The sequence below is a fragment of the Panicum virgatum genome, chromosome 7K, assembly GCF_016808335.1.
Source record: "Panicum virgatum strain AP13 chromosome 7K, P.virgatum_v5, whole genome shotgun sequence".
In the NCBI taxonomy this organism is placed as follows: Eukaryota; Viridiplantae; Streptophyta; class Magnoliopsida; order Poales; family Poaceae; genus Panicum; species Panicum virgatum.
Window position 1 is genome coordinate 44,222,817 of NC_053142.1, and position 26,912 is coordinate 44,249,728.

Sequence of the window (26,912 nt, forward strand, 5' to 3'; positions counted from 1 at the left end):
AGCGTACCTAGATGATATGGAATAATGCTGAGGTATGAATGCATTGAAGTGTTACAAACAATGCATCAAAAAGGGCAGGTAGGGCAGGCACAATTCCACGGTTGCATGGGCATGAGCACGGTGCAATGAAATGCAATTAAAAAGGTAATATGACTGCACAATCATTTATTGAGCAAACACAACTAATAAGTTCCAGGAAAACGTTTTGGAACTACCACATGAGAGTTCATTCAACTTATTTAGCCTGAAGTGTTTCCTACAAGAAGTGTGATTAACTTGATTAGGAAGACTAAGTATAAACCTAGACCAAAAAGAAGTAAGCTCTGGACTTTATTTACTAACCAGCAAACACAAGCAAAGTATATAAAAACAAGCAACAAACTGGTTCTAGCATGGTTAGCATGATTACCCAGGAAACAAGAATTATCTACTGAAATTAACATGTAGGAAAAATCACCTCTTAGCAACACACAAGAGAACAACTATATCTAGGAACCAAACAAGGGCGACAACTTGACATGCAGCAAGGATCTGATAGCACAAATTAATTAGCATGATAAGATACTGATAAAGAGTGTAAAAACAATTTACCAACATTTATTGCTAACATAAAGCATTTATTTTAGCCTAAACAAGACCAACTGAACAAAAACAGATTTACACACATGCGCATATCTTTTGGACATGAAATTTTTACAGTGAACTAAGCATGACAAGAGTACACTACTGCATAAATTTCATAATTTTTCGACTTCCAAAACTGCAGATATTAAAAAGACAAGCGTAAACAAGCATTATTCCTGATTAAATCAAAACATCACAGAACATTAAACAACCAGCATTTTAAATATTTTTCCTAAGTTACTCATGTCAAAACAAAGCTATCCCAACTGGTTTTACCTTTTTACCATTTTTCTACTATTTACTATGCATTTTCAAAGCTTACAACCACTTAAACTAACATTTAAACTAGAGCAAAAACTATTTAGAAACTGAAGATCAACCTGCAAGCAAAGTTGTAGATCTTAGAACAAGGAATCCAACAAATTTTAGTTTGTATTTTTCTGATTTTTCTACGATTTTCTATGATTTTTCAAAGTTTCAGCCAATTATTACAAAACAACCCTTCGCAGCACTATTCATATGAGTCACAGACTTCGCAGAAAACCCCCTGGACTTGTTCCAATTCTTGTGTGGAGCCCCTGGTCGCGATTTTTGGAACAGAGAGGCTCGGGGAGCTTGGTACCAGCGAGAGGAGGCCATCCCGGCGGCCGGGGAGGGGTGGGGGAGCATGAGGGACACGAGAGCTACCTCTGGGTGGTCTCGGTTGATGCCGAAGTGGTCGGAGGAGGGCCGGCGACGGGAGCAGGCGGCCGGCGGCGGCGGTGAGCGGCGACGGCGAGGTTCCGGCGGCCGATTCGAGGCGGGCTCGGGCCTGGGAGTACCAGCGCGTCGGGGCAAATCCGTTTGGGGGCTCGGTGCAGCTACAAGCCTGCCGCAGGCGGCCGACGGCGCGCGGCATGGCCCAGCCATGGCAGCCGCGGCGGCGCTGCGCCTCCCCGCACGCGCGAGCAAGGGAGCAGGGGCAGGAAGGTCGGCAGGGCAGGAGGGAGTCGCGGGGTGGCTCACACGGGTGCTTGGCTTGCTGTTAGCTCACACGGGCGCTTGGTTTGCGATGGGAGCAGGCAAGTGCTAGTTTGCTTCTGGTGAAGAAACAGCAACGGGAGAGAAAAGAGCTGGCCAGCACGTGGAGACTTCTGGAGAGATGGGCAGGGGAGGAGATAGAGTAGAGAGAAAATGATTCAACGAAACTTAGCTCGATTTTGACCGTCCAAAACTCAAAACTTCATATAGAAACTCGAAAATTTCCAAGAATGAAAGTTGTTCAAAATTTGATTTCCTCCAACTTTTATTTTAGGCAAAACTTCATTTGAAAATCAAATAATGGTTTAAAATTTGAAATGTTAAAACCAAAGCATTAATGTCCTATTCACAGCTAAATTAAAAGTTTTCTTCAAATTTTGTGCTGAAACTTGAAAAACCATAAACACGAAAGTTTTTCACCACTCCAAACTCTACAAGTTTGTTTTTAGGCAAAAGTCTATTTGAGCAAGAATTTTAAAAGTTATTTTTAAAACATGTTTCATTGAATTTGAAAACTAGTTATCATTTCATGTGTTAACAACTAGCAAAAATATAATTAAAAGATTTTTATGCATGCAAGGTTAGTGCTAACAACGATATCAAATACACGATTAATCATAACTAAAGGTGATTAACACCTGGGGTGTTACAGGGCTCCTCTAGGATCCTTTACAGGATACTAGTGTGAGGCTGTTCACACTCATGTTTCTCTATATTCATCCTCAAAAGAGAATATGTTATCCTGGTCATCTTGATTCTCTCCTCTATATCCAATTTTGCTGCATCCATCCATCTTCTATATCTCTCCTCTATCCCAACTACTAGCCGCAGGACCCACACGTCAGATTTTTTATCTCCCTCCCCCTTCCCCTCCCATTCTCTCTCTCCACCTCGAGCGCATCAGCTGCCTCCCTCACCGCGCCGGGGCCTCTCTCTACTCCTCCTCCCCGGCGCCTCCCTCGCCGCGCTCGCCTGCCTCTGCAGCGCTAGCCCGCGCGCCGGAGCCGTTCGCGGGCGCCGGCGGCGGCCAGGCGCGGCGGAGCCAGCCGGGCTCGAGCGGATCGGACTCCGGCGGCGGAGCTCCCGCTCGCACGCCCCTCGAAGCTCCCTCCTCCCTCGCCGGCTACGCACGCTCCTCGCCTCTCCCCACGGCCGCCCAGGCTCCTCGGCTCCGCCCGCGGCCAAGCTCGCCGCCGCGGCCGCCCTCCCTCCCTCCTCGCGCCGCCGCCGGCCTTGTCTCCCTCCCTCCCCTCGCGGCCGCCGGCCCTGGCGCCCTCCATCCCCGCGCTGTCGCCGGCTCTGGCGCCCTCCCTCCTCCCGGGCCGAGCGGGGCCATGGCGGCGGTCGGATCTCGCCTCGAGCTCGGCGGCGCGACGGAGGCGCGCCTCGAGCTCGGCGGCACGGCGAAGCCCCGCCCCTCGAGCTCGGCGGCCCCTCCTTCTCATTCTCTCCCCCCCCAACCTTGGCTCGCCGGCGCTCCCCCCACATGGCGGCGGAGCAGAGCCGCCGCCTCCTACTCCCTGGCTCGCCGGTGGTTGGGGATGGCGCGCGCAGGGAGGTGACGTGGGGCCGCGCGCGGGGTAGGGGACGTCCGCCATTCCTTTGAGTTTGGAGGAGGGGGGAGCCGTCCTCCACGATGGAGGATGATGTAGAGGACACCGCTGTAGTGAAATTTCCTCTATCCGCGTCCTCTAGGAAGCTATAGGGTGCGCCGGTGCGAGCAGCCTGAACAACCTTAGAGTTGCTAAACTAGAGCTGCAGCAATCACTGTACTCCGAGGTACAGACTGAGGGGTGTGCAGACAACGCATGAAACGATCGAGGTCTTGTTTGGTTCCCATAGCACACGATTCCCGATAAAGGAATCTCGTATGCATGGAGTACTAAATAAAGTTTATTTGCAAAATCTTTTTAGAAATGTGTGTAACTTTTCGCGATGAATCTAATGACGGTAATTAATCGATGATTGTCTACATTGATGCTACAGTAACCATCCTCTAATTATACGTCAAGGGTCTCATTAGATTCTTCAGGGATCCTAGCGCAGGGGTTCTGAAGTTGGTTTTGAAAAGTGACTTAATTTAATATCTCTAATTAGCGGTCAAAGTTGATACAATTTCTAACATAACACAAACCAAACAGGACCCGAATGCTTGGAGATCTTAGGCCAATGCTATGGGAACCACAGGTCAGAGTTGCTGAACTGGAGTCAACAACAACTTGATGGCCAAGCATGCTTTTTGTGCAGTGGGGTGCTTTGACAAGGCAACGAGCGAGGGCACGGACAGTCATCCAGCCAATGCACGTCTAGCATTCTGGCTCAGCTGCTCAACAGCCCAAGGACGAGCACCCTGCGTCACTGCATATGTGAAAAGGGAAGGGAGAAAAAACAAAACCTGCGCGGACGGACAAAGGTCCGGTGGCTAGCTCCAGCAGTGGCCGAGCTGCCCATCGCGGTTCGAATCCCATCGGGATTCAACCGGATGTTGCATTCGGGAAATTCCGCAGAGGGGTACCGAGGTGCGTGTGTGTATAGGTGTGTGGTGTGGGTGTGTAAGCCTTGGTAGACACATCCTCGGACTTTCTGGCAGCTCATCTGCGTTGAGCGCACGGTTAGCGTAGGTGTCCAATTAAATTCTTACATGATTTCTCAGTGCTCTTAGTGCTTTCAAAAAAAACCTGGCGATTGGGTTCAAGTGTTCAACCAACCCCGGTTGGTGCGCAGTCGTTTTCTTTAGGCCGGCCGCGGCCGGACTGGAGTGGGGAGGTGAAAAACAATGGTCAATAAAGTGGATCGGCGTTTCAGATCAAATCATCATAATCCACGCGCAGCTGCACGCGCCGGCCCTGGGCCCGACCTGCACGCATCACTGCACCGCATGCAGAAAACTTACTACTACGTCTTGATGTTCATGTTAATAATTAATTTAACCAAGTAATTAATAATTCACCCGTACGTGCCAATGATTATTATGTTTGCAAAATACATACGGCGGCCATGGGAACGTGCGCTGTGCGGGTGCGTTCAACCGGTGCGCGTCGTCTTGGTCCGTTGACGACGTAACACGACAATACAGACCCGTAATTCTTTTGATTATCGAATGGACCTCGGAAAATTAGTTAATTACTTGGACGCCCAACGATATTCGTTAATACTGCTGCAAGTGGCACTAAAATACACGTACTACTCAATTTGCATTGCCCGTCCAATTGCTGCGGCCTGGACCGGACAGGTACGTGCTGGCCTCAAGGGATCGCCGCGCAAGCCGGTGGAGAGGTGACGTCGCCCGCTTGGTCATCGGTCTCCGTTTCTGGACGGGAGGAGGGAAGAATTTCTTCAACTTCCGGTGCGTGGCGTGTGGTCGTTTATTTCGTTCATTGGTCATCGCGCATGCGGCCCACTCGATCCATGCTAACAACATGCCTAATTGGGCGAGAGTTCTTGACAGTTTCACGACATCCTCGCGCGGCAACGTCTGGGTGCAAGTAGTATAGTAATTGTAGAGAGCTTCATGGAGTCAGAGCTATCAACCCGCGTGCAAATTGCTACACACTATGCTCGGAGGAGGCACAACAAGCATAGAAGACCAGCGGGAAGAGGAAGCAGATCGGGTCGCAAGCAAACCCTAGGTCAACACCGGCACCGAGGAAGAAGAACTGCACCGCTCGGAGTCCCAGCGAGGAAGTGAGGCGCGTCGGCGAGACGGAGCAAATCCGCAGTGGGGGAACGGAGAGGAAGCCCGCCGATGGCGGATCCGAGCTCGCCGCACACCACCACGGAACCCTAGCTGGTATCTCACGGGAGTGCACAAATGGAGAGCGAGCGGGGAAGAAGAGAGGGGGCGACGGCGGTCGGCTTTATAGGCCATGTATTTCGCGGCGGAGAATGGCGGGAGGAAATTTCCGCTGTCCCGCGCGAGCCCGCCAAAACCACCCGCCGCCGGCGGGAATCGCCCCAAAATCGCTCGCCCAGCGCCGCGCGGAGCCGAGCCCCCCGAGCTACGAAGGAAAATGACGTACGAATGGAGCCAGGCGGAGGAGGCGGATCTGGCTCTCGAAGGCCAGGGTGAGGGAGGGGATAATGGACTCAAACATCGAAATGGACTCCCGGGGGCACGGCCGAGCCCACATGCCACCTTTCCAAACACGCCCTCAGTTGCGTTCCTTTCCGACCGGGCTGTGTGCGCCTGCTTGTGGAATTTCACCTCTTCCGCCTGGCTTGGCTTCCAGGACGGTTCGATCGGCGCGCGGGTGTATTAGCATCTGGCTTTCTGTATTGCCGTATTAGCATCTGGCTTCAGGGACAAAGTGTGTGCGTGCTATGGAAAATCTTGCAATGATTCCGCGAAGAATATTGACGAGGTTGGGAATTCAATTAAAAAATTTGCACCAGCTTGTTCGCCCGAACCGAGCATACGTACACGTGCATCGGTGCATGCGTCTTCGTGGAACCGTGCTTTGAAACTTTACCGAATGGCATTTTCTAAACACTTTGAATCACTTGTCGTTTTTGTTTCGAGGTGTAGTGTCGGTGTGGACCGTCGCTGCTGTCCAAGTGGCCCAACTTGTGCCCCAAGTGGTCGCATCAGCTCTACGCCCGGGCATATCTGGCTCGCCGCGTGGAGACCAAGCAAGCAGAAGCGAACAGTGTCTTTTTCTAGATCCATGGGCCGAAAAGGTAAAGAAAAGGCCCAATAGAGGATTTTTGTATTCGCTCTTTTTCTTTTTCGTCCCAATTAATCATAGCAGCAGGTTATACGCTTGCCGGTCCTGCTCCTGGGGGAAAAAAAAGGTAAAGCTAAACAACAGGATTGCGGCGACTCAAACGGAATAGCACGAACTTTGGGTCTCTGCTCGAGAAATCTAAAAACGAAGAGCTCAGCAGATGGGCGTTGCTGAGATTTGCTTCAGCTGTTTATATTGGCTCCTGACCTGCTGAAATGGTAGTCGGAATGGCACCGTCATCCTGCGTATTTCCACAACCGGATACACACCAGTACTTTCGATGCCGAATAGGGAAGCTGTGATCGTATTTCTGGAGCATCTAAGCACAGATGCTGCAACCTGAAGGATTGCCGGGGCAAATGACGCCCCACCTGCAAGGTCACTCGGTCTGCCGTTGCAGTCATTGGATTGGGCATGGCACATGCCACCCATCACTTGCTTCGTGTTTTGAACATGCTTAATTGGACGAGTTCTCGACAGTTTCACGACATCACTGCGCGGGCAAGAACGTTCTGGTGCTGTTGCTGTAAATGAAATGACTATTACTCCCGTCCTAATTGCTGCTGCGTGCGATGCATTACTGCACAAGTGGCTAATGTATGTACTGTTTTGTGTTTGGTGCGACACTTCGCCATGCATGTCTTCTTTCCACGATGGTTCAAATCAACCGTCAATGTTTCTGCGTGTTTCGGAACAAAGTGTGCATGTCTTGGAAAACGGCGCGATGATTCTATAAACAATATTGACTGCACTAGAATATATACCATGCTGGTAGTCCCTGCCTTTTCTTCCGAATCGAGAGCTTCGACTGTGGTCCAATACTAAAAGCCTGCTTTAGTTCTATGGGCCTGAAAAATGAGTAAAGAGTTTCCATCGAGGCCCACGGTACTAGAATTTGGAATTGGTACTTTATTTCGTCCCAATTAATCTCTACCTAACGAAATCAGCTCCATGCGCTCTGGCGTCTCATTCGGCCACGTCGTCCCTTTTCATGCACCGTCAGATTTCAATCGAGCGTCCAAAACTGAGTATTGCAGCCGCCGTCTCCCGAGCTTTCTGGAGCCTCCCCGTCCTTGCGCTGCCCGCCTCCGTCTCCATCGGCCAGCTGGGCATTCTGCCCCTCTCCCAACCTAGCGTCGCACACCTTCCTCCGCCTGCCGCGCCGCTCGCCGCCGCGCTCCCTCCGCACCCTGCTAGCGGCTCGAGAAACACATGCCAAGGTAGAGGGCACGTCGCAGCTCCTGGGGACCAGCTCCCCAACACGCCGCCAGGAAAAAAGGTCGAGCTCCACCGTCTGGACAGGCGGCAAAGATTGGGCAGCAGCACGCCCGCTTCTTCTGAACGGCGCCGTCGGGGTCGGACACACAGACAATGATGCTGGAACTGAGCTACAATCTGCCAGTAATTGGCGTATGCAGAGAGGAGAATCCATATCCTGCGACCTGTACAGGTATATGCTCATCTCGCTTGCTCTAAAATTTTGCAAGTTTTTAGTATATTTAGCCACTCGCTCTCACCGACAGGTGATGTTTGGACGACCGGCAAGGGTCCCTCTCATCACCTGTACATGAAAATTTTGCTTGAATGGATGTCACATGAAAATGTTTGGTCAACCAAGCAATGGCAGTAGTAGAAGTAGACCAATCATTTGCTTGGATGGATGTCACATCAAGACTAAATTTGGTGGACAACTTTTAACTGCTGTGGGAGTTGACCCAAATGACTGTATATTTCCAATTGCAATGGCAGGAGTAGAAGTAGAGTCCTTGAGCACATGGAAGTGGTTTCTTGAAACACTTAAAGAATAACTGAAAATTAGCAACACATATCCCTGGACCATTATGACTGACAAACAAAAAGTAACTAACACATCACTTCTCATATTATTCTTGCAAGGTTTATGCCATTATTAATTTCTCATGATCATTTATTTCTGTCCATGCAGGATCTCATACCAGCAGTACAACAAGTTTTTCCAGAGTCAGAACATTGGTTTTGTGTCTGGCATCTTTACCAAAATTTTCAGGAACATTTCAATGGTGAGAACCTCAAGAATCAGCTTTGGGCATGTGCTAGATCTAGTTCTGTTCAACATTGGAATACTAACATGGAGGTCATGAAGGTTCTTGACACTGATGCCCACGCTTGGCTTGAGAAAATGCCACCAAACACTTGGGTAAGGGCTTTTTTCAGTACTTTCCCTAAGTGTGGCATCCTTCTTAACAATAGTTGTGAAGTGTTCAACAAGTATATACTTGATGCAAGAGAGCTGCCCATACTCAGTATGCTTGAAAGGATAAAGGGACAACTCATGACTAGATTCTACAACAAGCAGAAAGAGGTCAATGACAATTGGACAGGGCCTGTTTATCCAAAAATTAGGAAAAAAAACTATTGAAGAATTCAGACTATGCTAACCTGTGTTATGTGATGCCATCTGGTAAGGGCATTTTCTAAGTGCAGTGTAAGGGTGCTGACTATAATGTTGATATTTGCAACAAGACATGTGACTGCAGAAGATGGGATTTTACAGGAATCCCATGCAACCATGCTGTGGCCTGTCTTAGGCATGAAAGGATCCCTGCTGAGGATGTACTTCCAATCTGCTATTCCACTAAAACATTCAGTAAGGTGTATGGTTTCAATATAATGCCTTGTGCCGACAAGAATAGTTGGGAAAAGACCAATGGACCTAAAGTGCTACCACCAGTGTATGAGAAAAAAGTTGGAAGGCCACCTAAATCTAGGAGGAAGCAGCCCCATGAGGTGCAAGGCAAGGATGGCCCAAAGATGTCCAAACATGGTGCTATCATTACTTGTAGCTGGTGCAAAGGCCAACATCACAATAGAGCTGGATGCAGTCTTAGGAAACTGGGAATTAAACCTAATGCTCATAGCAATCCAAATCCTGTTGTTGATGAAGACATCCTAGATGACGAACCTGTCATCACCCAGGTAATTGTATAGCCTCATACATTCTTTTTTTATGTCACAAGTGCTTTTATACTGTCATACATGCATTGTAATCCTACTATCTTTGTAGGAAACTGGTCACCCGCAAGCTGTGGACGTACAACTTCATGACACCATATTATCACAAATGTTAGAAGAGGTAAGCTGGGCCAAAAGTTATTCTTACATTGCAACTTTTCTTACATTTTGACACCATGCTGACTCTGCAGGCTTCAAGTACTATTGCTCCATGCCAATCTCTTGGACCTCTGCCAGATTGTTCTTACATTGCAGCCAACCAACCTGTTCCACGGCCTGTCCCACCTACCACTGCATCCAAGGCTATCAAGGCAGTAGTGAACAAGCGAAAGGCTCCAGGAACCAAGCTGAAGGATGCAACAGGGAAGAAAGGAAAGGCCGCAGGGAACAAGACCAAGACCAAGACTGTAGGCGAAACTACAAAGAAGAAGTAATGAAGAAGCCACCTTTTGTGAATGGCCGCTGCTGCTGGCCCATTTTGTGAATGAAAGAAGCTGACCCCTTTTGTGAATGAAAGATAGGTCTCTTTTTGTGATGTAATTTGCTCCAAAACTATGTCTGGATGCTTACATTATGTGATATTTCGTAGCTGTAGAAGGGTTGTGTGGGCTCTGTAAAACAGCTAAATCGGAGCTCTTATCCATGTTGCTAGCACCAAAAAACTTATGTGAATGCTATGGGCTTATAATATATTAAGCTGGATGCATTTCCCAGCCACTATATTATCTTGTTCTCGTAAGAATGTGAGTATTACTTGATTTGTAGGGCTACAGGGGTTCAACTGCAAACTCGCATCTACAGATGAGGGTGGAAACGACTGCTTTGGCGGCAAACGATCCCACCAAAGCCACGATGGCACGCCATATCAGCGGCCGGATGCCTGCGTGGGCTGTTTGGACCGGCAGTGGCATAGTAAAACAAGTTTGGGGTGATGTATGCATGTTTTGCAAGTACCGGGACCGGAATGAGAACGCGGAACAAGTTTAGGGACCGCTAGTAAAATTTACTCTTATTGCAACTCTTCTACAGACAGTATTTGTTTGGCTCTTCAGAATGTATACATGAACTAACATAGTGTCTATCCATCAACTACAAAAACGCTGGCAGTGCTGCATTCACCAGGTGCTACTTTACAGAAAAATGTGCAGTGAAATGTCATCTCAATTTTCCCATAGCCAATGGATTGCCCTCTGAAGTTTCTGAACATTCATGTGGTCATGTAGAATAGAACATTATAACCTAACCGAACAACGGGTGCCCTGGGCCATACAATTCCCTCTTCAATCAATCTTATAGCCTAAAACTTTCGGATTCCTCGTAAGAAGACTCCGTAGGGTTTTTCCATTTATTCCCCAGTCACTGTCCAAGTGTCCAGCTTGCTCACATTCAACTTTACCCCGCTTTCAAGATCACACACACAAGAACTTCTGGAAATATCTCCAGCAAGCTGGCTAACTGGGCTAGCCTGCTCCACGGAGGGCGCGGCAAGGCCGCGCCTGTATTTCTAGTCATAGCCGCACGTTACATGGTCATCTCTTGTTCAGGTGTGTGTACAGGGCCAAAAGAAACCTGTTTTCAAAAAAAAAAAAGCCAAAAGAAACCAGTGGCTTTGCTGTTCTGGTCTGCGTCACTCGACGCGCAGCACCGGCGAGCGCGAGAAAAGATCACATGGCCTTGCCCTTGCGCCACTCGACTCCCACTACCTCGACGCTGACCACCAGCCACCACGGCCGCAGCGCCGCCGCCGCCGTCCTCCGACGGCCAACAACCGCTTCTGGGAGCCGTTTCCTGTTGCGCGCGCGGAAGCCGGCAGCTGGGTCCCCTGCCGCGGGAGCCGATACCGAGACGCCGTCCCGCTCGGAGAACGCCGTCCTGAAGGCGGCATGGTACGGCTCCGAGCTCCTCGGCATCGCGGCGTCGCTGCTCCGGCCGGCGCCTTCGTCTCCGGAGGGGGAGGCTGGCGGTGATGCGGAGGGAGGCGCGGCGGGGGCCCTGGACCGCGCGGGAGTGGTCGAGGCCATCAAGGAGGACTTCGCGCGATCCTACTTCGTCACAGGTCTGAAACTTCTCGGATGAACTGACGAAAGATCACCGATATGATTGAGCCTACTCCCTACTGCTTACCTGACCATTCGCTTATTTTGTTTCGGTTCGCTTCGCAGGGAATCTCACGCTGAGAGCTTACGAGGAGGACTGCGAGTTCGCCGACCCGGCGGGTTCGTTCAGAGGCCTGCAGCGCTTCAAACGGAACTGCACGAACTTTGGGTCTCTGCTGGAGAAGTCGAACATGAAGCTCACCAGATGGGAGGACCTGCAGGTATTTCGTGCATTTGCAGCAGCTGATTTTTCGATCTAATCTTTTGTCAATTGCCATGTGTTACTGTTAATTTCTGATGGGAAAAAAAAACGCTGATATATATTGCTTGCTGCTTGCTGCTTGCTGCTTGCTGCAGGACAAATCAATTGGGCACTGGCGTTTCAGCTGCGTCATGTCGTTCCCGTGGAGGCCTATTCTATCAGGTAATTGTTCCGAAGTTCATGCCCCACTTTGTCCGTCGCGAAGACTTGCTGATTTGTTTCAGCTATTTATACTTGCTCCTGCACTGACAAGGTGTTTGCTGTCATCTGCGTATTTCAGCAACCGGATACACTGAATACTACTTCGACGCTGAATCAGGGAAGGTGTGCAGGTACTGAAAAAATTCCTTTCCTTCCTGTCGATACAGTTAAGCGATCATATTGACGAGCATGTTTTCCAGATCCAGCTAGGTACATGATGTTCCACGCGTGTGCGACGAAGGGCTGACAGCTTACTTGTCTCCAGGCATGTCGAGAATTGGAACGTTCCCAAGATGGCGCTCCTGCGGCAGATTTTCAGGCCAAGCCGATGGGTCTGGGAGAAGCGCTAGCTAAAGGCGTGCAACTATGCAAGAGTCGCAGCAGTATGTCTACGTTCCAAATGTATCTTACCTACGTAGATTTGTAACATACCCTAGGGATCACATCACATGACATGTGCCAGCCCAAAATAGAAAAGTGATCTTAGGACAAGGAAATTTATATTTACAGTATATGGGAGGAAATTTAGGCCCATCTCAGTCCGTATTCCAGAACCTTCGGACCATATTTCTTCATGGGCCTGGCCCATTATACAAAGATAGGGTCCTTCTAGGGTTTCTTGTATCGACGTCTTTATAAGCAGATGCTCTGGAACGGAGAGGCCTGGGCATTGCGGCGTTGGCTCCGGACTGCAATGGCGGCTGTATCTCCTCTGTTCCACGTCGAGCCGCCCAGGGGTTTATTCAACCTTGGTTTATTCATCTGATGCTCACTTTCTTAGTGCTATATCTCTGATTTTTTCTTTTGGCAGTTTCTGCGATTCGTTTGGTTTCCTCTCTCTTGTGCGATGGTACTGGTCAGATGATGAGAGAATAACTGCAACAATATGATCCATGATCTGATTCTTAGTATATAAGTCTCTGATGACCTATCTCCTGCCATTGCTAGTTTTTTTTCTTGTCGTGGTTGCCTTTTCTTTTACGTTTGTGAATCTGAATCCGCGCTGGATGTGATGAAGAAAAGATTGGTCCGTGTTTCTGATTCTCAGTGACTGATAACCATCTGTTTTATTTTTTCTGATCCAAGCAGTACCATTCAGTTGATTTTGTGTTATGTCTTTGCTTGTCGATCTTCGAATGTTTGCCATTCATTGCGATGATGAATTATGAATAAACTTCGCATGTCAGACTTCGGAGATGCCTTTTGGCATCCATGAGAAGATGTTTCATAAGACTGACCAATGCAGATACTCCTCTCATGTCTAGACAGCAGAATGTGAACAAAGTTTTCTTAGTGATGAGGCATATAACTGTAATAAAATATTTGTGCTGAGTGAATCACATATGTTGTTACATTGAACTTGGAACTAATAATCCCAAATAATAATGCATTAATAAACATTATCTCTGATCGAATTCAGTAAAGTTGACATTTCCAGTTTAAGCACTGAAAGATTAATAAAAGGACGCGGCTAATGTACGGCCGGCCGTACGGCATACTCTTTTTTGGCCATATAGAGGTATCGGGTTTCTCTTTTTGGTAAAAAAATTACTACCGGAGTGCAACTTCAAAAGATAAAGACAAAAAAAAACATCAGCACATGCAAAAGCAATCTTAAATTTAAAAAAGCCATAATTTTACCCCTGAGCATCAAAATTAAAATCTGATTGCACCATTGAGTTGCCCTCAACAAAACCATCAAAACAAGATCTTACTTCAATATATTTCGATGATATTTTTTCCATGCAGTCCAAAAATGCACTTTTATTGAAAGTTGAAAGCATATCGTAATAAACTCTGAAGCAATTTAGTAAATGTACAAATCCAAAAAAATTGTTCGATTTTAGGCTTCCTCCTCCCACCAGCCTCGCTGCCGAAAGAACACAATTTGAACAACCTTTGCTTATTCAACTGCCCCTAGTAGAATTGCTAGATCTACAAAGTTGTTTGCCCAAATTCTTCACATGCACGCTGCTGGTCAAGTCTCACCCCCACCCAGTCCTTTTTGTTGAAGCTGCAAAATGTAGATGGCAAAAAAATCGACATGCTAATTTGTGTGTTCTAGCCGTAATGTTGCAAAAAAAATGTTTAGACAAAATTGCTTAAATAAAGATATTGTTATGCCTAGATACAACAATAAAATTGTTTATTATGAATCAATATTATTGCCTATATATAACCATTTTATTGAGAACCAAACCTACATTAAAATGCATGTGCGAGACTGCATACCTTATACTATAAAAAAATTGCTTGATGATGTAACGTAAGCTGCCTAATTTAGTACCATATTTTTGCCTATGAACGATGAAAAGAGCTGCCATTATTCATGTTACAAGATCTAAAATAAAATGAATTTGGCATCCTATTACAAATGCATCTATGCTTGTTAGAAATTAGAGTTTTACCAACACAATTTTACTACGGAACACACAGCAACTGCATCATCTCATCCTAATCTACAAGCACTTCAGAACACACAGCAACAACCCCATGAAGAAAAAAGAATGCAGAAATGTCATGCATCATCATATATTTTAGAACACAACTTTTAGACCTACACAGTTACTTATTTATTTGTCTACTACTTTCACTACGGAACTATGTGAACCAGAAATCATAAAATGCACTCAATATGTACTCTAAAGTGCCAAATGTATTTACTTCTAATTACTCAAAATGTCTTTCAATCTGCATCCATGTTCAAAATCTGGTGACCTGCATTGTAATTATAAAAAAAAATCAAAGAGAACATGCAACTATGTAAGTAATGGAGGTCCAAAAAACATTCACAAATGAAAGGTCCCCTCGTAAGAGAGAACTTAAATGTGATACAAACATCAGTTCCAGGAGGCTGATGCCACATTTATTACATCAGATGGTCCATTACCGTACAAACCTCCGAGGAGGACACTCAATACAGATGATAATAACAAGTAACCAAGCTACGACATAACACCAGAGCGCGACCCACATGGGATCCAGCTCGGGCTCAGAGTACTGCGTCAGCGAAAATATCTTGAACAGGGCCGGTTCCACATGCAAGGTTGGGTGTAGAACAATGACCCTACTCGGCGTCGTCTGGTACGAAGTCTGGGTCTTCTTCTGTAAAAAGTAAGAATGGGGTGAGTACAAACGTACTCAGCAAGTCCAACCACACCCACGGAGGGGGTTTATATCAGAATAACATGCTCAGGTAAAACAAGGATAAGGTTACGGTTTAATTTGCGGAAAGCTAAATTTTATGCAGGGGTTTGTTTAGCCAAAAACATTTCAGAAACCAGTTTTTGTATTGACTAACACGGAGTTCAAGTTTTAAACTGCTACCGGACTCCCCGTCCGTCGTAGCACACGGCACAACTGCCAGACACTGTCGCGGGATTTCTAGGGTACCCACAGCCGGGTGGCGGATCGCACCCGCCTATTCCCCGTAAGGGAAGACTCGGGGAAGTTCTTCGGCGGTTGGACTGATCTAGCTTTGGGAGGAACTCGCTAGAACACACGATTTAGAGTGGTTCGGGCCGCCGGAGCGTAATACCCTACGTCCACTGAGAGGTGTATTGTTTTTAGCTGTGTATGAACCTATCCTCTGCCTGGCCTTTGGTTTTGCCCAGCCTGAGGTCTTCTAGCGGCGCCCCCTCCTTTTATAGATCAAAAGGGGGGATCGGATACATTGGTCGTTGGGCCCCGACAAGTGGGCCCAACGTGCTGTGCAGAGTACTTAAAAGACTACAGTGGTCTCGAATCTTTCCTCCGATATGCGTACTGCTGCTCCTCTGACTCAAGGGGGTCTTCTCTTGTCCCGTCAGCTAGGTGCCCGTTGGAGTAGCGTAGCTTGCGGCGTGACCTGCTGAGGCTATTATGTAGCGTCATAATGGGCGAAGCCGAGCCGTCGTATCCGACTGTTTCGGCAGACTGGCAGACGCGGCATGGGCGGCGCCAGCGGCTCCACTGCCTTGGTAATACGCGATCAATAGTGTCCCCTGGTCAATCAAACGCCTCAGCTTCCGCTATATCAATGCAAACGTCCACCTACCGCAATGAATGCAATGGTGGGTGAACGTCTGTATGGAAACCCAACAGCCATATCTTGCCGATACGTGGCGTCTCCAGACCACCCGGATGTGGGGTGTCGATTCCTTCCCTTAGTGAGGGGTCCGTTTACTATACACGGGGTCCGGTCTCCTTGGGAGGTCCGGAGCCCCGGCTGCTCGCGCACGAATTCCTGCCTCCTCCGGGACACGTGGTGTCTCCGGACCTTTCCCAACCGTGGGGGCGGGTCCGGACCGTTGCTGGGAGAACAGGACTCCGGACCGCAGGGGTCCAGCTGCTTGGATGTAGTTAAAGATAACTACAAGACCCTTGCCTAGGCACAGCAAGAGGGGGTACCCCAGTCCTGGGGTACCGACAGTGGCCCCCGGGCCCACCTTGGGAGAGGTACGAACCCGCAGGTGGGGCCACTACCGTGACGTGCTTCTATGCAGCTTGATTGTGTTGGTGTGCTCATGGAGAGAGCGGGTGTCCCGGACCCCTGAGGCCGGTACACCTGTTGCCAGGTTTAGGTACTAGAGTGCTCTCCATAGGGCGACGAAGGTGTAGGCTTAGGGTACGGACCCAAGCTAAGCGGCTACACAGACTTCGGATCGCTCAGGGAGGAAACACCACTTCCCGGACCCAGCTTTTGTCGACCGTGGCAAGCGGTCTCCGCCGGAGCGGGCCACCGGAGTGGACTTGGAGCGACCGTGGCGAGCGGTCTCCGCCGGAGCGGGCCACCGGAGTGGACTTGGAGCGACCGTGGCGAGCGGTCTCCGCCGGAGCGGGCCACCGGAGTGGACTTGGAACGACCGTGGCGAGCGGTCTCCGCCGGAGCGGGCCACCGGAGTGGACTTGGAACGACCGTGGCGAGCGGTCTCCGCCGGAGCGGGCCACCGGAGTGGACTTGGAACGACCGTGGCGAGCGGTCTCCGCCGGAGCGGGCCACCGGAGTGGACTTGGGTTATGGATGTCGAGCCAAAGAAATATATCACCGGACCTCACAATAAGGTGCAAGAAATCAAGCCTTATACTTAGAAGGGAGCCCGGGACCCCTAAAGACAGCAGTCTCGGATACTAGAGTACTTGTAACAGGGTAGTGAAGTACGTAAGCTTAGGGTACATTACCAGGCTAAGCTACGCGGAGCTCCTCTACCCCAGGATACGAGTACCACTTCTCCAGAGCAGGTCCTTAGGGGTCCGGACTGCCTTCCAGCTAGAAGGGGCGTCCTGTCCTGAGTTTAGGCCGGCGACTTAACTTGGATCTCTTATCAACAAAAGAAAAGACTCTGTTTGGGGGGGAAGAGACAGTTAACCAAGAAATAGCCAACGAGAACGAAAGAATGTAATCAGGGTGGAGTTAAGACAAGACTAAGAAAATAAATCTCCTTTATTATTGTGGTTATCACGGTATACATCAGAGGTCGGGATTACGAGGTCGGACCTCCACCGCTCCGGACCGCTTTTTGCCTGTTTGTGTGATAGGGCCAGAGGTCGGGTTTACAAGGTCGGACCTTGACCGCTCTGGACACACACGTAGGCGCCACGTTATTACAAAGGAAGAACTCTCTTAGTCTTTTCTTAGGAGTAACCTACGGCTGCATGCTATACAGCGTGTTCTTCTTCGGAGGCGAAGGCGCCCTGGATGTGCCTGAACCGCATCATCCAGCATCACCTCGGGAGCTCGGGGGACCCCTCCTTGCCTAAGAGCTGTCACATGCCTAGATGGCATGAGACAAATTCTTTGGCTTTGAATGGGAGAGGCCCCCAGCCGTCGTCGTCATCCGCCGATGAAAGCCAGACCCCTTGCGCAGCAGAAGGACCGGTGCGACGCGTGGAGAAGTGCGGTCGTTCGCCGGCTTGTCCTTGGTGCTAGCGCCAGGGGCCCCCGCGCCTGGTGGCGGGGTCCTGTCTGCAGCAGCACCAAGAGCCCCGGGTGGAGCCGGGGATGACACGACGACACGGTCAACTTCCCCCGGGATGGCCGTCGGCTCCAGGCTCCTTGTTGAGAGAAAGCCTTGAGCCGACGCCATACCGTCGCAGATGAAGCATGACCGTTGCTTGAGAGAAAACCTTGAGTCGACGCAGAGGTATCAGCGCCCAGCGGCGCTTCCGCTGTGCGCCGTCGCGCCGACTCTGTGGTGTTGCCGTGGCGACGCACAACAGACGCCGCTGTCGTGCGCCATCGGGTTGTGGGCGTTGGTGCCCCAGCATCACGGCACGGGGCATGAGTGACGCCCTGCCTTCTTTCATCTTCTCGTTTGTCGTTGCAGAGGATGAACACGAAGCCAGAAGCCGAAGATCCAACCAGCGCCCGACTTCCCCACGGACGGCGCCAAAATGTTGCGGGATTTCTAGGGTACCCACAGCCGGGTGGCGGATCGCACCCACCTATTCCCCGTAAGGGAAGACTCGGGGAAGTTCTTCGGCGGTTGGACTGATCTAGCTTTGGGAGGAACTCGCTAGAACACACGATTTAGAGTGGTTCGGGCCGCCGGAGCGTAATACCCTACGTCCACTGAGAGGTGTATTGTTTTTAGCTGTGTATGAACCTATCCTCTGCCTGGCCTTTGGTTTTGCCCAGCCTGAGGTCTTCTAGCGGCGCCCCCTCCTTTTATAGATCAAAAGGGGGGATCGGATACATTGGTCGTTGGGCCCCGACAAGTGGGCCCAACGTGCTGTGCAGAGTACTTAAAAGACTACAGTGGTCTCGAATCTTTCCTCCGATATGCGTACTGCTGCTCCTCTGACTCAGGGGGGTCTTCTCTTGTCCCGTTAGCTAGGTGCCCGTTGGAGTAGCGTAGCTTGCGGCGTGACCTGCTGAGGCTATTATGTAGCGTCATAATGGGCGAAGCCGAGCCGTCGTATCCGACTGTTTCGGCAGACTGGCAGACGCGGCATGGGCGGCGCCAGCGGCTCCACTGCCTTGGTAATACGCGATCAATAGTGTCCCCTGGTCAATCAAACGCCTCAGCTTCCGCTATATCAATGCAAACGTCCACCTACCGCAATGAATGCAATGGTGGGTGAACGTCTGTATGGAAACCCAACAGCCATATCTTGCCGATACGTGGCGTCTCCAGACCACCCGGATGTGGGGTGTCGATTCCTTCCCTTAGTGAGGGGTCCGGTTACTATACAGGGGGTCCGGGACCCCATGAGGGGTCCGGGACCCTGCGGGGGTCCGGTCTCCTTGGGAGGTCCGGAGCCCCGGCTGCTCGCGCACGAATTCCTGCCTCCTCCGGTACACGTGGTGTCTCCGGACCTTTCCCAACCGTGGGGGCGGGTCCGGACCGTTGCTGGGAGAACAGGACTCCGGACCGCAGGGGTCCAGCTGCTTGGATGTAGTTAAAGATAACTACAAGACCCTTGCCTAGGCTCAGAGTACTGCGTCAGCGAAAACATCTTGAACAGGGCCGGTTCCACATGCAAGGTTGGGTGTAGAACAATGACCCTACTCGGCGTCGTCTGGTACGAAGTCTGGGTCTTCTTCTGTAAAAAGTAAGAATGGGGTGAGTACAAACGTACTCAGCAAGTCCAACCACACCCACGGAGGGGGTTTATATCAGAATAACATGCTCAGGTAAAACAAGGATAAGGTTACGGTTTAATTTGCGGAAAGCTAAATTTTATGCAGGGGTTTGTTTAGCCAAAAACATTTCAGAAACCAGTTTTTGTATTGAGTAACACGGAGTTCAAGTTTTAAACTGCTACCGGACTCCCCGTCCGTCGTAGCACACGGCACAACTGCCAGACACAATTCCAAAACAACTCATGCTAGCCCAACCCAAGATAAACACTAGTTGTGAGACCACACCGTAACTCGCCCAGTATCGTGGGCACGGCTATTCGAATAGATTCTTAACTCTGCAGAGGTGTGCAACTTTACCCACAAGCGGGTACCACAACACGAGCACCGTAGTGTCGGTGTAGATCCCGACATAGCCATTACCCACCTTAGCTAGACCTGATTCGCCATCGCGGGGTTCACCAAGGGGTCATCGACCTAACTCTGAGGTATAACCGGGGTATAAGTCACACTGAGCTTATCCCTTCTCCTTGGTCACCCGTTGCTCTCAGCCGTCCTGATGGCTATCACATCAACTAGTGGGATTTATGCTAAGCCGTTGCCCATTCAACGGTCGAGTGGTTTGCACGATATTGGAGTCAGGTGAGATGTAACACCAACTCGGTCTTTAGGGGTGACAAGATGGGTGTCTCCCTTCCTTGCCCTGCCATGCCGGCACGAGCACACCAAACGGCAAATCACATTGAAATGCCATCCATCCCGTCTAGACTTGTCTTTCGAAAATCCACTTTTATCCCTTCCCACACACGCACACCTTTTCTTTGCAAAACAAGTTGTATAAAGTAGCAGGTCCTAAGCGTCCTAGTATCGATTAACGTCCAAGCAAAATCAGACATTAATCTAGGTGATCAAGGAATGGTTATCACAAATCAAGGGATGGCTATCCAACCGTGTTTTCATGTGAGCAAAACATATGCAATTTGGTAAAACAGGCCAATAGGTTGTGTTTATAAAAACTAGGACACAAGCATGCATCAAAGGATGGGATTGAACTTGCCGTCTTTGAAGCCTTCGGGGAGGTCCTGGTCGAAGCACTGTCCTTCGGGCTCGGGGTCGCGGATCTGGTCCTCGTTCACGGGCTCACAGTACTGCTCGACAACGGGCTCTCCTTCGTTCACATCGTGGTCTACAATACGTACAAACAAACACACAATCAGGAAAAAGAAATAAAAGTTCTATCGTTGAGCTCAAATCAGAAGTAATTAAGATATGGAGTTCGGAGCAGTATTTTTTTGGGTGATTTATTAACGGCATGGCCGAAACTAGGTTAAGAAAGGCGTGGTAGAGTTTCGGGCCGATCAGAGTTCGTTTGTTGCATGAAATGATAGGTTAAAGGAGTGATTAGGGATAAACTGGGGTCCAGGGGCTTCTTTGTAAATATTCTTGGGGGGGGCAAGTGCTTGGTTATAAATTCTAAAAATACTTGGGCCTATTAGAAAAAGTGTAGGGGTTTATTTATTATTGGGTTTATAAGTTGGAGGGCTTGTTTGCAAAATAAGAAAACAGGAAGGACTTTTTGGGAAAACGGTTAAAAGGGTGGGGGTTTCTTTTACAAAAACAGGGAAGGCTAGGGGGTTTTGGGCATAATGCCCTGTCCTCTTCCTCCCCCGCACTGGGAAACAGGGGAGGGGGCCGGCGCTCGTCGGCGGCGCCAATTCCGGCAGCTCGGGGGCTCGGGGTGGCTCCGGGGTGAGGGAAACGAGAGAGGGGAAGGAGATGGGTCGATCCCCGGCCTCACCTTGGACCGCGATGCGGCGAGGTTGCGGGGCGACGGGAGCGGCCGGCGGCAGCACTGGTGGCGTGTGGCGGCGGTGCTAGCGCTAGGGAGGAGGCTTGGGTGGTGGGGGCTTGGGATGTGGTGCGGAGGAGCGGCGCCGGGGGGGGGGGGGTGTTTTATAGGCGCGAGAGGCGGTGGAGGTGAGGGTGCGGCGGTGGCGGCCTGACGGACTCCACGGCCGGCTTTAATGGCGGTGGGGGCCGGCTCGGCGCCGTGTCGCTCGAGTGTCGAGGTGAGCAGTGGCTGCGGTGGCGTGAAGCGGGGACGGCGGCAGCCGGGCGGTGGCGCGGATGGTGATGCGACGCCTCGGGCAGGCGGCGACCGGCGGTGCTGTGCGGGCGTCAACGGGGCGGGGGTGCGAATGGCGAGGTGATGCGATGCCTCGGGCAGGCGGCGACCGTCGCAGGCGGCGCTGTGCCGAGGTCGCCGGTGCTGTGCGCCCAGGGCGACGGCGTGGCTCGACGTGACGAGGACGCGTGCGTGTGGGCGCACTGGCAGGCCGGGGTGGCGCGCGTGTACGCGGGCGAGCGGCGTGGCACGGTTGCGTGGGCGTGCGGGCGGGGCACGGGGGGTGCAGGGCGAGCGCGGCCAGGCGGCTGTGGTGTGGCGTGGGCGCGCGCACGGCTCGGGGCATCGCGGCGCGGCGTGTGCGCACGCGTGGGCGTGCGAGGCGGGTCGGGGTGCACGGCCAGGAGAGGCGCGCGGGCAGGTGGTGGCCGAGCAGCGCTCGGGGCCGGCGGTCGCGAGCAGAGCAGGGGAGGAGCCGGGTCGGGCGGCGCTCGGGAGCAGAGAGGGAGGGGAGGGCCGAGCGCGCGGGGAAGGAGAGAGGAGAGGGGGAAAAAGGAAAAGAAGAAAAGAAGAAAAATGAGAAAAGAAAAAAAAGAAGGGGGAGAGAGAAGGGAAAGTGGAGAGAGATTCGCACCGAAAACACGGTGCTCGGTCGTCCATGCGCGGCGCCGGGCACGCGTGCGCGGTTGGGCGCAACGCGCGGGTCAGGGGTGAACAGGGGGTGGATACGGATGTCGGGGTCGGGTTATTCGAGGATCGGGAGATCGGGCGGAAAAGTCTGGGGTGAACCGAGCTCAACGATGAAAGATTTCGAAAATTAGCGCGTGTTTTAATTTGGTGCATTTTGGGATGTTACAACAAATTAGTAGGCTGACCTTGTATTAGCATTGCTGGCAGTTGTATGTTATTTATTTTCTGAAGGCAACGAAATTGCTTAAAGAAATGCATTATTATGCATAGATACAACAATAAAATTGCTTATTGGGAATCAATATTATTGTCTTCGTAGAAAGTTTTATTGAGAACCAACATTAAATGCCTATACAAGTCTGAAGACATAACCGATCTAATTAAAATGTTTATGAATCATAATGCAAAAATGCTAAATTCAAAATTAATAAATTACTTGATGATTTAGCAAAAGTTTCCATGGCTGAATCATACATTACCAAGAGAACATAAGGAGTTAAGGGCATAATAAAAGTCCCAGACATTACAAAAGATAAAGCTGGTGTCAACAGTTTTTAGAGGTGCAGTAGACATATCACCAAGCTAAGAGATGACAACCATAGCAATTGTGTACTAGCAGCCTCTAGAAATACCTAAAGATTTGGGGGAGACCTAAAATCTCTATATTGGCCACACTTTCATGAGCACCACCTCCCTAGGACTCTGATTTTCACTTCTCACTACATATAAACCATCAGAAAACAATCAAGGCATGTGCTGGCAATGAATTTGTGCAGGGATTGAGCAAAATTACCACATGAAGCAAAATAAAATTAAAAAACAGCACAAGTGCAGGACCTCACCCCTCACCTGATCCTTTGAATAAACCACCCTCTTGCACCCTATTTGGAACTTCTGCAGCAACAACCTAGCAGTAAAACATAGTAGAATCATCTGACTGAAATAGTAAAATTGATAAGTTCAAAATCAAATGCATAAGAGGGATCCAAGTAATTAACTAGCAGCTTCCCGTGTGTTTGGCTATGCTCAAATTTGGGGAAAAAATCATAACTCTAATACCTGTTTGACTTTGTCCCAAAATCTAAAGGAAAACTATATATATCCCGTGTTCTGGCATTTTAAACTGAAATTCTAAAAATTAAATATGAACCATTAAATATTGCCTGAGTCCCCATGCCTCATTCCCTAAACCTACTAACAGAAATGCAAAATATGCAACAATAGGTCAATATGCAGAATCCCAATTCCCAAAATCATGTATAGCCTTCTTGCCTCTAATCCCCTGAAGCTAGAATCCAACATGGATCGGAAAAAAAAAGCTACACCTAAACAATCAATCGATGGATGGTAACAGCTCTAGGCAATTTAGCTAGACATGCTACTTTCAGCCCGGTCTCCGGCCTCCTCATCCAGCATGAGAAACTACTTGTACTAGACATCTGAAATGCTTAACCGATATTGATTGACTGCTTATTTGGTATTATTAAAATACTTGGTATATTTTTCTAATGCATAAAAAATAGTAGATAAAGCTAAATACCCAGCAACGTGTCGAGCAGCACACTAATTGTAGGACAAAGCGCAACATTGAAAAAAGTTGTTTCATTCTTTCTTTCTTTTTTATTGCAGCACAAATACTTTAGCTCTAAGAAGATCTCACAAACTTGTCAATTAGGTTAAGAAGTTAGCAGACTAGCACCAGTTTCAAATGTGTCTCCCTCCAGCATGCTCAGCAGGCTGTTAAGAAAGAAAACCTATCATCAACACAATGAAAACAAAGTGAAGTGAACATCTAGAACAGTGATGCAGTTGAGAGATTAAACATAATCAAGTTTTCGTTTTCAAGGTTAAAAGCATAATGAGACATAAATTTATTTTGGTATATCTTCCACATACAGGCACACATTATGTAGCATATTCTCTGTGTTTTAACTAAATATACTCTCTCAAATGCTTAGTGCCATATTTAAATGCTTAGTGGATTTGCCAAAATGCCTGTATTTTTGTGAAAAACTGCATACCAATTCCAATTTCAACATGGTATCCTATTCTCCTACTAATATGTCATTTTATTCATACGTGAGCCACTTGTGACGGAAACAAGGAAATATCATAATGTAACTTTTGTTTGTGTCATTCGCATGAGCAGGAGGACGAGCTAAGAAAGTAGCAGCAATTTTCGGTTAGCATGTCTACTCATAAACACGTACCCTGATGATCTTCTCGTTGTCCTGATTCAACTGATGTGGTGAACTTACCCAACCTGTCATAGCACATATATGGACGTGTGGAGTGGAAGGCTTCACCAACTGCCATTCCAAATCACAATCAAACATCACATATTGAGATTTGAATCGAAAATCCCCGAGACAACAAATGGGAATAGCAAGGAGATCGAGAAAATGGGAAGAGAAAAATGAGGGGAATAAAAGGATGCAAGCACCGTTGGACGGATCAGACGCCAACCGCTTGGATCCGGATGCTTCGAGCTGTGCGCTTGCCACCGTGCCTCACATCACCTCGCTCCGGCCGCAGGTCACCGAAGGTCAGCACCCATAGGCGGATCTACCCATCACGCAGGGTGGGGCATATGCCCCAGCTAGACGCCGGGAACCCCGACCCCGACTCCCTCCTCCTTCGGCGAGTGCGCAGGCAGAACCAGAGGCAGTTGGCGGCACATTTTGCTTTCCGCGGCGGAGCTCGCGAGGTGTGGAGGATGAAGAAGAACAGCGATTCAGCGAACCGTTTTTTGGGCCACGGTTGGGCCGGTGGGAGGGTTAGCTGGGCGGCTGGGCTGGCCCACGTGGATCTCGCCGAAACGGCTGGCGCTTCACTGCCCCACCTAAAATCTCAAGCTAGCTCCGCCACTGTCAGCACCCACCCACGCATCACCTGCTCCAGCGGCAGGTCGGCCTTCGCTAGCGCCGCAGTGCTCCAACCACCGCTCATGGCTTTCATCACAGTCAGATCTCGACGCCGCCGCCGCAACTGCGCCACCAGGGACTGAGGTGCCTGCTCCGCGGCGAGCAACATTCACGGGCCCCTAGGAAACCCTAGCACACACGACGCGAGCGAGAGGTGGATTTTTTTTCTGAAACTAGCGAGAGGGGGATTGGATGAATGAAGGAAATAAAGAAAATGGAGAAATATGAAGAGGGGTGTTTGTATCAGGAGTGAAAATGTCTTATAGGACCCAGCACGTGGGGGTCTGCGGGTCTGAGTGCCAGACGGAAGGTGGAGGCCGTGCTGGAGGTCAAAATTACGGTCGGCTAGTATTAAGTCATTACCTTAATAAAATATAATTATTATGATTAGTCGTGGTTGCCTTTTTACTTGGCCCTCTTCAAATCAGATAAACATGTCTGATCGAATTAGATTAACAAAAAAATATAATTGTGATTAGTTGTGGTCGGCGAATATTCGACATTTAACTATGAGCTTCCGGATACCGGTTTAAAAAGTATGCCTATTCACTGTTCTTTTAAACCAAAATTAGGGTATTTTTGGATCTTGTAGCTTTAGAAAGCCATAGTATCAGTAAACTGCGGTTTTGTAAGTGGAAGATCACAACACCATTTTTAACAAAAAGAGCTTTGGAAAAACTCCAAAAAGACTATTATTTCGACAATTTGAAACCAGAACTTTTGTTGCATGATTGCGTCCATACATAGCATAAGAAAACCCATAGTACTCTGTCTTTCTTTCAGATGTACTACTACTACTACTTATTAAGTTATTTATCGCCCTACTGATTTTAGTACAATAATATATCTCTAAACTTGGTTAAACAGTTAGGTTTAGATTTGGCTGGGAGAGGTGGGCTGGGCCTGGAGAGTGCTACAGGGCTAAAGGCTAAAGCTTCCGACCACACACACCACCATGGCTGAACTGTCGCAAATCCCGTTCTGGCAAGCAATCTTTCTGATGCCGGGCAGAAATCAGTGGTCATTTTCAGACTTAAGTCTCAAGCTGTAATAGCAGTGGCCTTCGCTAATCGCTATTATGATGTAAGACCAAGTACTGGTGTACTAATGTAAAAGTAGTGGATTTTTGCTGTAGTGAGTTTTTTTCACGCCTGTAATCGCCGAAGCATGCTAGCTCCTATTTATTGGTTGCAGAATTGAAGAGCATGTTTAAATGATAAAACGTGTTAGCTGCATGTTATTTTGGGAAATAAAGGAAAGTCCATTCGGAGCGAGTCCTCTAAATGTATCAATGGGCTAGCAATGCCAATGCGTGCAAGAGTGAAAGTTTCCTGAAGGGTTGCTGTCCTGTCACACTAGCTAGTCATGGTTCACACTTTGTGATTTCGACATGCTCACTGTTCATGATTCAAACGCTGCGGTGTAGTCTCTGTCTAGTTCGTGTACGGTGCGAATTTTAAACAACCGCACGCTCAGCTAATCGAATCGGGGCACTGTTCAAGAATAGTTTCTGTTGGCATGACCATACCCCAACCGAGCAACACTGCAGGATTTTAGTACGAACTATTCGTGCTTTTCTCCTGTGAAAAGAAAAGTTTCGCACGATCTGATGTCTGTAGACTGTGGGATCTCAAATCGAAATGCTTTTGCGAGCCCTGGATAAGACTTCAAGCAGATCCAAAGAGAAAATGCTG

At 49.2% G+C, this 26,912-nt stretch overlaps 2 protein-coding genes, 1 long non-coding RNA gene, 1 other non-coding gene and 1 pseudogene across 9 annotated transcripts; 4 read left to right on the forward strand and 1 right to left on the reverse strand.

Annotated features, from left to right (window-relative positions):
- Nucleotides 1-7,463: 7,463 nt before the first annotated feature.
- LOC120641529 lies at nt 7,464-10,079 on the forward strand. 4 transcript variants are annotated; one of them, XM_039917705.1, is made up of 4 exons: nt 7,464-8,227; nt 8,314-9,323; nt 9,412-9,480; nt 9,551-10,079. In XM_039917705.1, the coding sequence occupies exons 2-4, from the start codon at nt 9,018-9,020 to the stop codon at nt 9,791-9,793; spliced, it is 618 nt and encodes a 205-aa protein (XP_039773639.1). In that variant the 5' UTR covers nt 7,464-8,227; nt 8,314-9,017; the 3' UTR covers nt 9,794-10,079. The 4 variants fall into 4 exon arrangements, with proteins under 4 accessions (XP_039773639.1, XP_039773637.1, XP_039773638.1 ...); XM_039917703.1 differs by having other exon boundaries at nt 7,464-7,818; nt 7,892-9,323; XM_039917704.1 differs by having other exon boundaries at nt 7,464-7,818.
- A 738-nt stretch (nt 10,080-10,817) lies between these two features.
- Nucleotides 10,818-12,976, forward strand: LOC120641528. Of its 2 annotated transcripts, none has more exons than XM_039917699.1 (5): nt 10,818-11,415; nt 11,522-11,676; nt 11,813-11,879; nt 11,998-12,049; nt 12,184-12,976. In XM_039917699.1, exons 1-5 carry the CDS (start codon nt 11,028-11,030, stop codon nt 12,266-12,268), a joined length of 747 nt encoding a protein of 248 aa, XP_039773633.1. In that variant the 5' UTR covers nt 10,818-11,027; the 3' UTR covers nt 12,269-12,976. The 2 variants fall into 2 exon arrangements, with proteins under 2 accessions (XP_039773633.1, XP_039773635.1); XM_039917701.1 differs by having other exon boundaries at nt 10,886-11,415; nt 12,119-12,976.
- LOC120643227 lies at nt 12,774-12,847 on the forward strand (annotated as a pseudogene).
- Nucleotides 12,977-13,065: 89 nt separating the features above from the next.
- On the forward strand, nt 13,066-13,162 carry LOC120643233. Its single transcript, XR_005662921.1, has one exon. It is a non-coding gene; the product is annotated as a small nucleolar RNA R64/Z200 family (small nucleolar RNA).
- A 412-nt stretch (nt 13,163-13,574) lies between these two features.
- Nucleotides 13,575-24,993, reverse strand: LOC120641530. Of its 2 annotated transcripts, XR_005662289.1 has the most exons (6): nt 24,738-24,993; nt 24,505-24,603; nt 23,959-24,031; nt 23,137-23,201; nt 14,583-14,636; nt 13,575-13,932 (listed from the first exon to the last, which is right to left on the reverse strand). It is a non-coding gene; the product is annotated as an uncharacterized LOC120641530 (long non-coding RNA). The 2 variants fall into 2 exon arrangements; XR_005662288.1 differs by lacking the exons at nt 13,575-13,932; nt 14,583-14,636 and having other exon boundaries at nt 23,024-23,201; nt 24,738-24,992.
- Between the last annotated feature and the right edge of the window lie 1,919 nt (nt 24,994-26,912).

Coding starts and splice junctions, on each gene's coding strand:
- LOC120641528 (XM_039917699.1), top strand. CDS start 11,028: ATGGCCTTGCCCTTGCGCCACTCGACTCCCACTACCTCGACGCTGACC. Junction 11,677..11,812: donor CCAGATGGGAGGACCTGCAG/GTATTTCGTGCA, acceptor TGCTTGCTGCAG/GACAAATCAATTGGGCACTG. Junction 12,050..12,183: donor GAATCAGGGAAGGTGTGCAG/GTACTGAAAAAA, acceptor ACTTGTCTCCAG/GCATGTCGAGAATTGGAACG.
- LOC120641529 (XM_039917702.1), top strand. CDS start 9,018: ATGCCTTGTGCCGACAAGAATAGTTGGGAAAAGACCAATGGACCTAAA. Junction 9,324..9,411: donor ACGAACCTGTCATCACCCAG/GTAATTGTATAG, acceptor CTATCTTTGTAG/GAAACTGGTCACCCGCAAGC. Junction 9,481..9,550: donor TATCACAAATGTTAGAAGAG/GTAAGCTGGGCC, acceptor CTGACTCTGCAG/GCTTCAAGTACTATTGCTCC.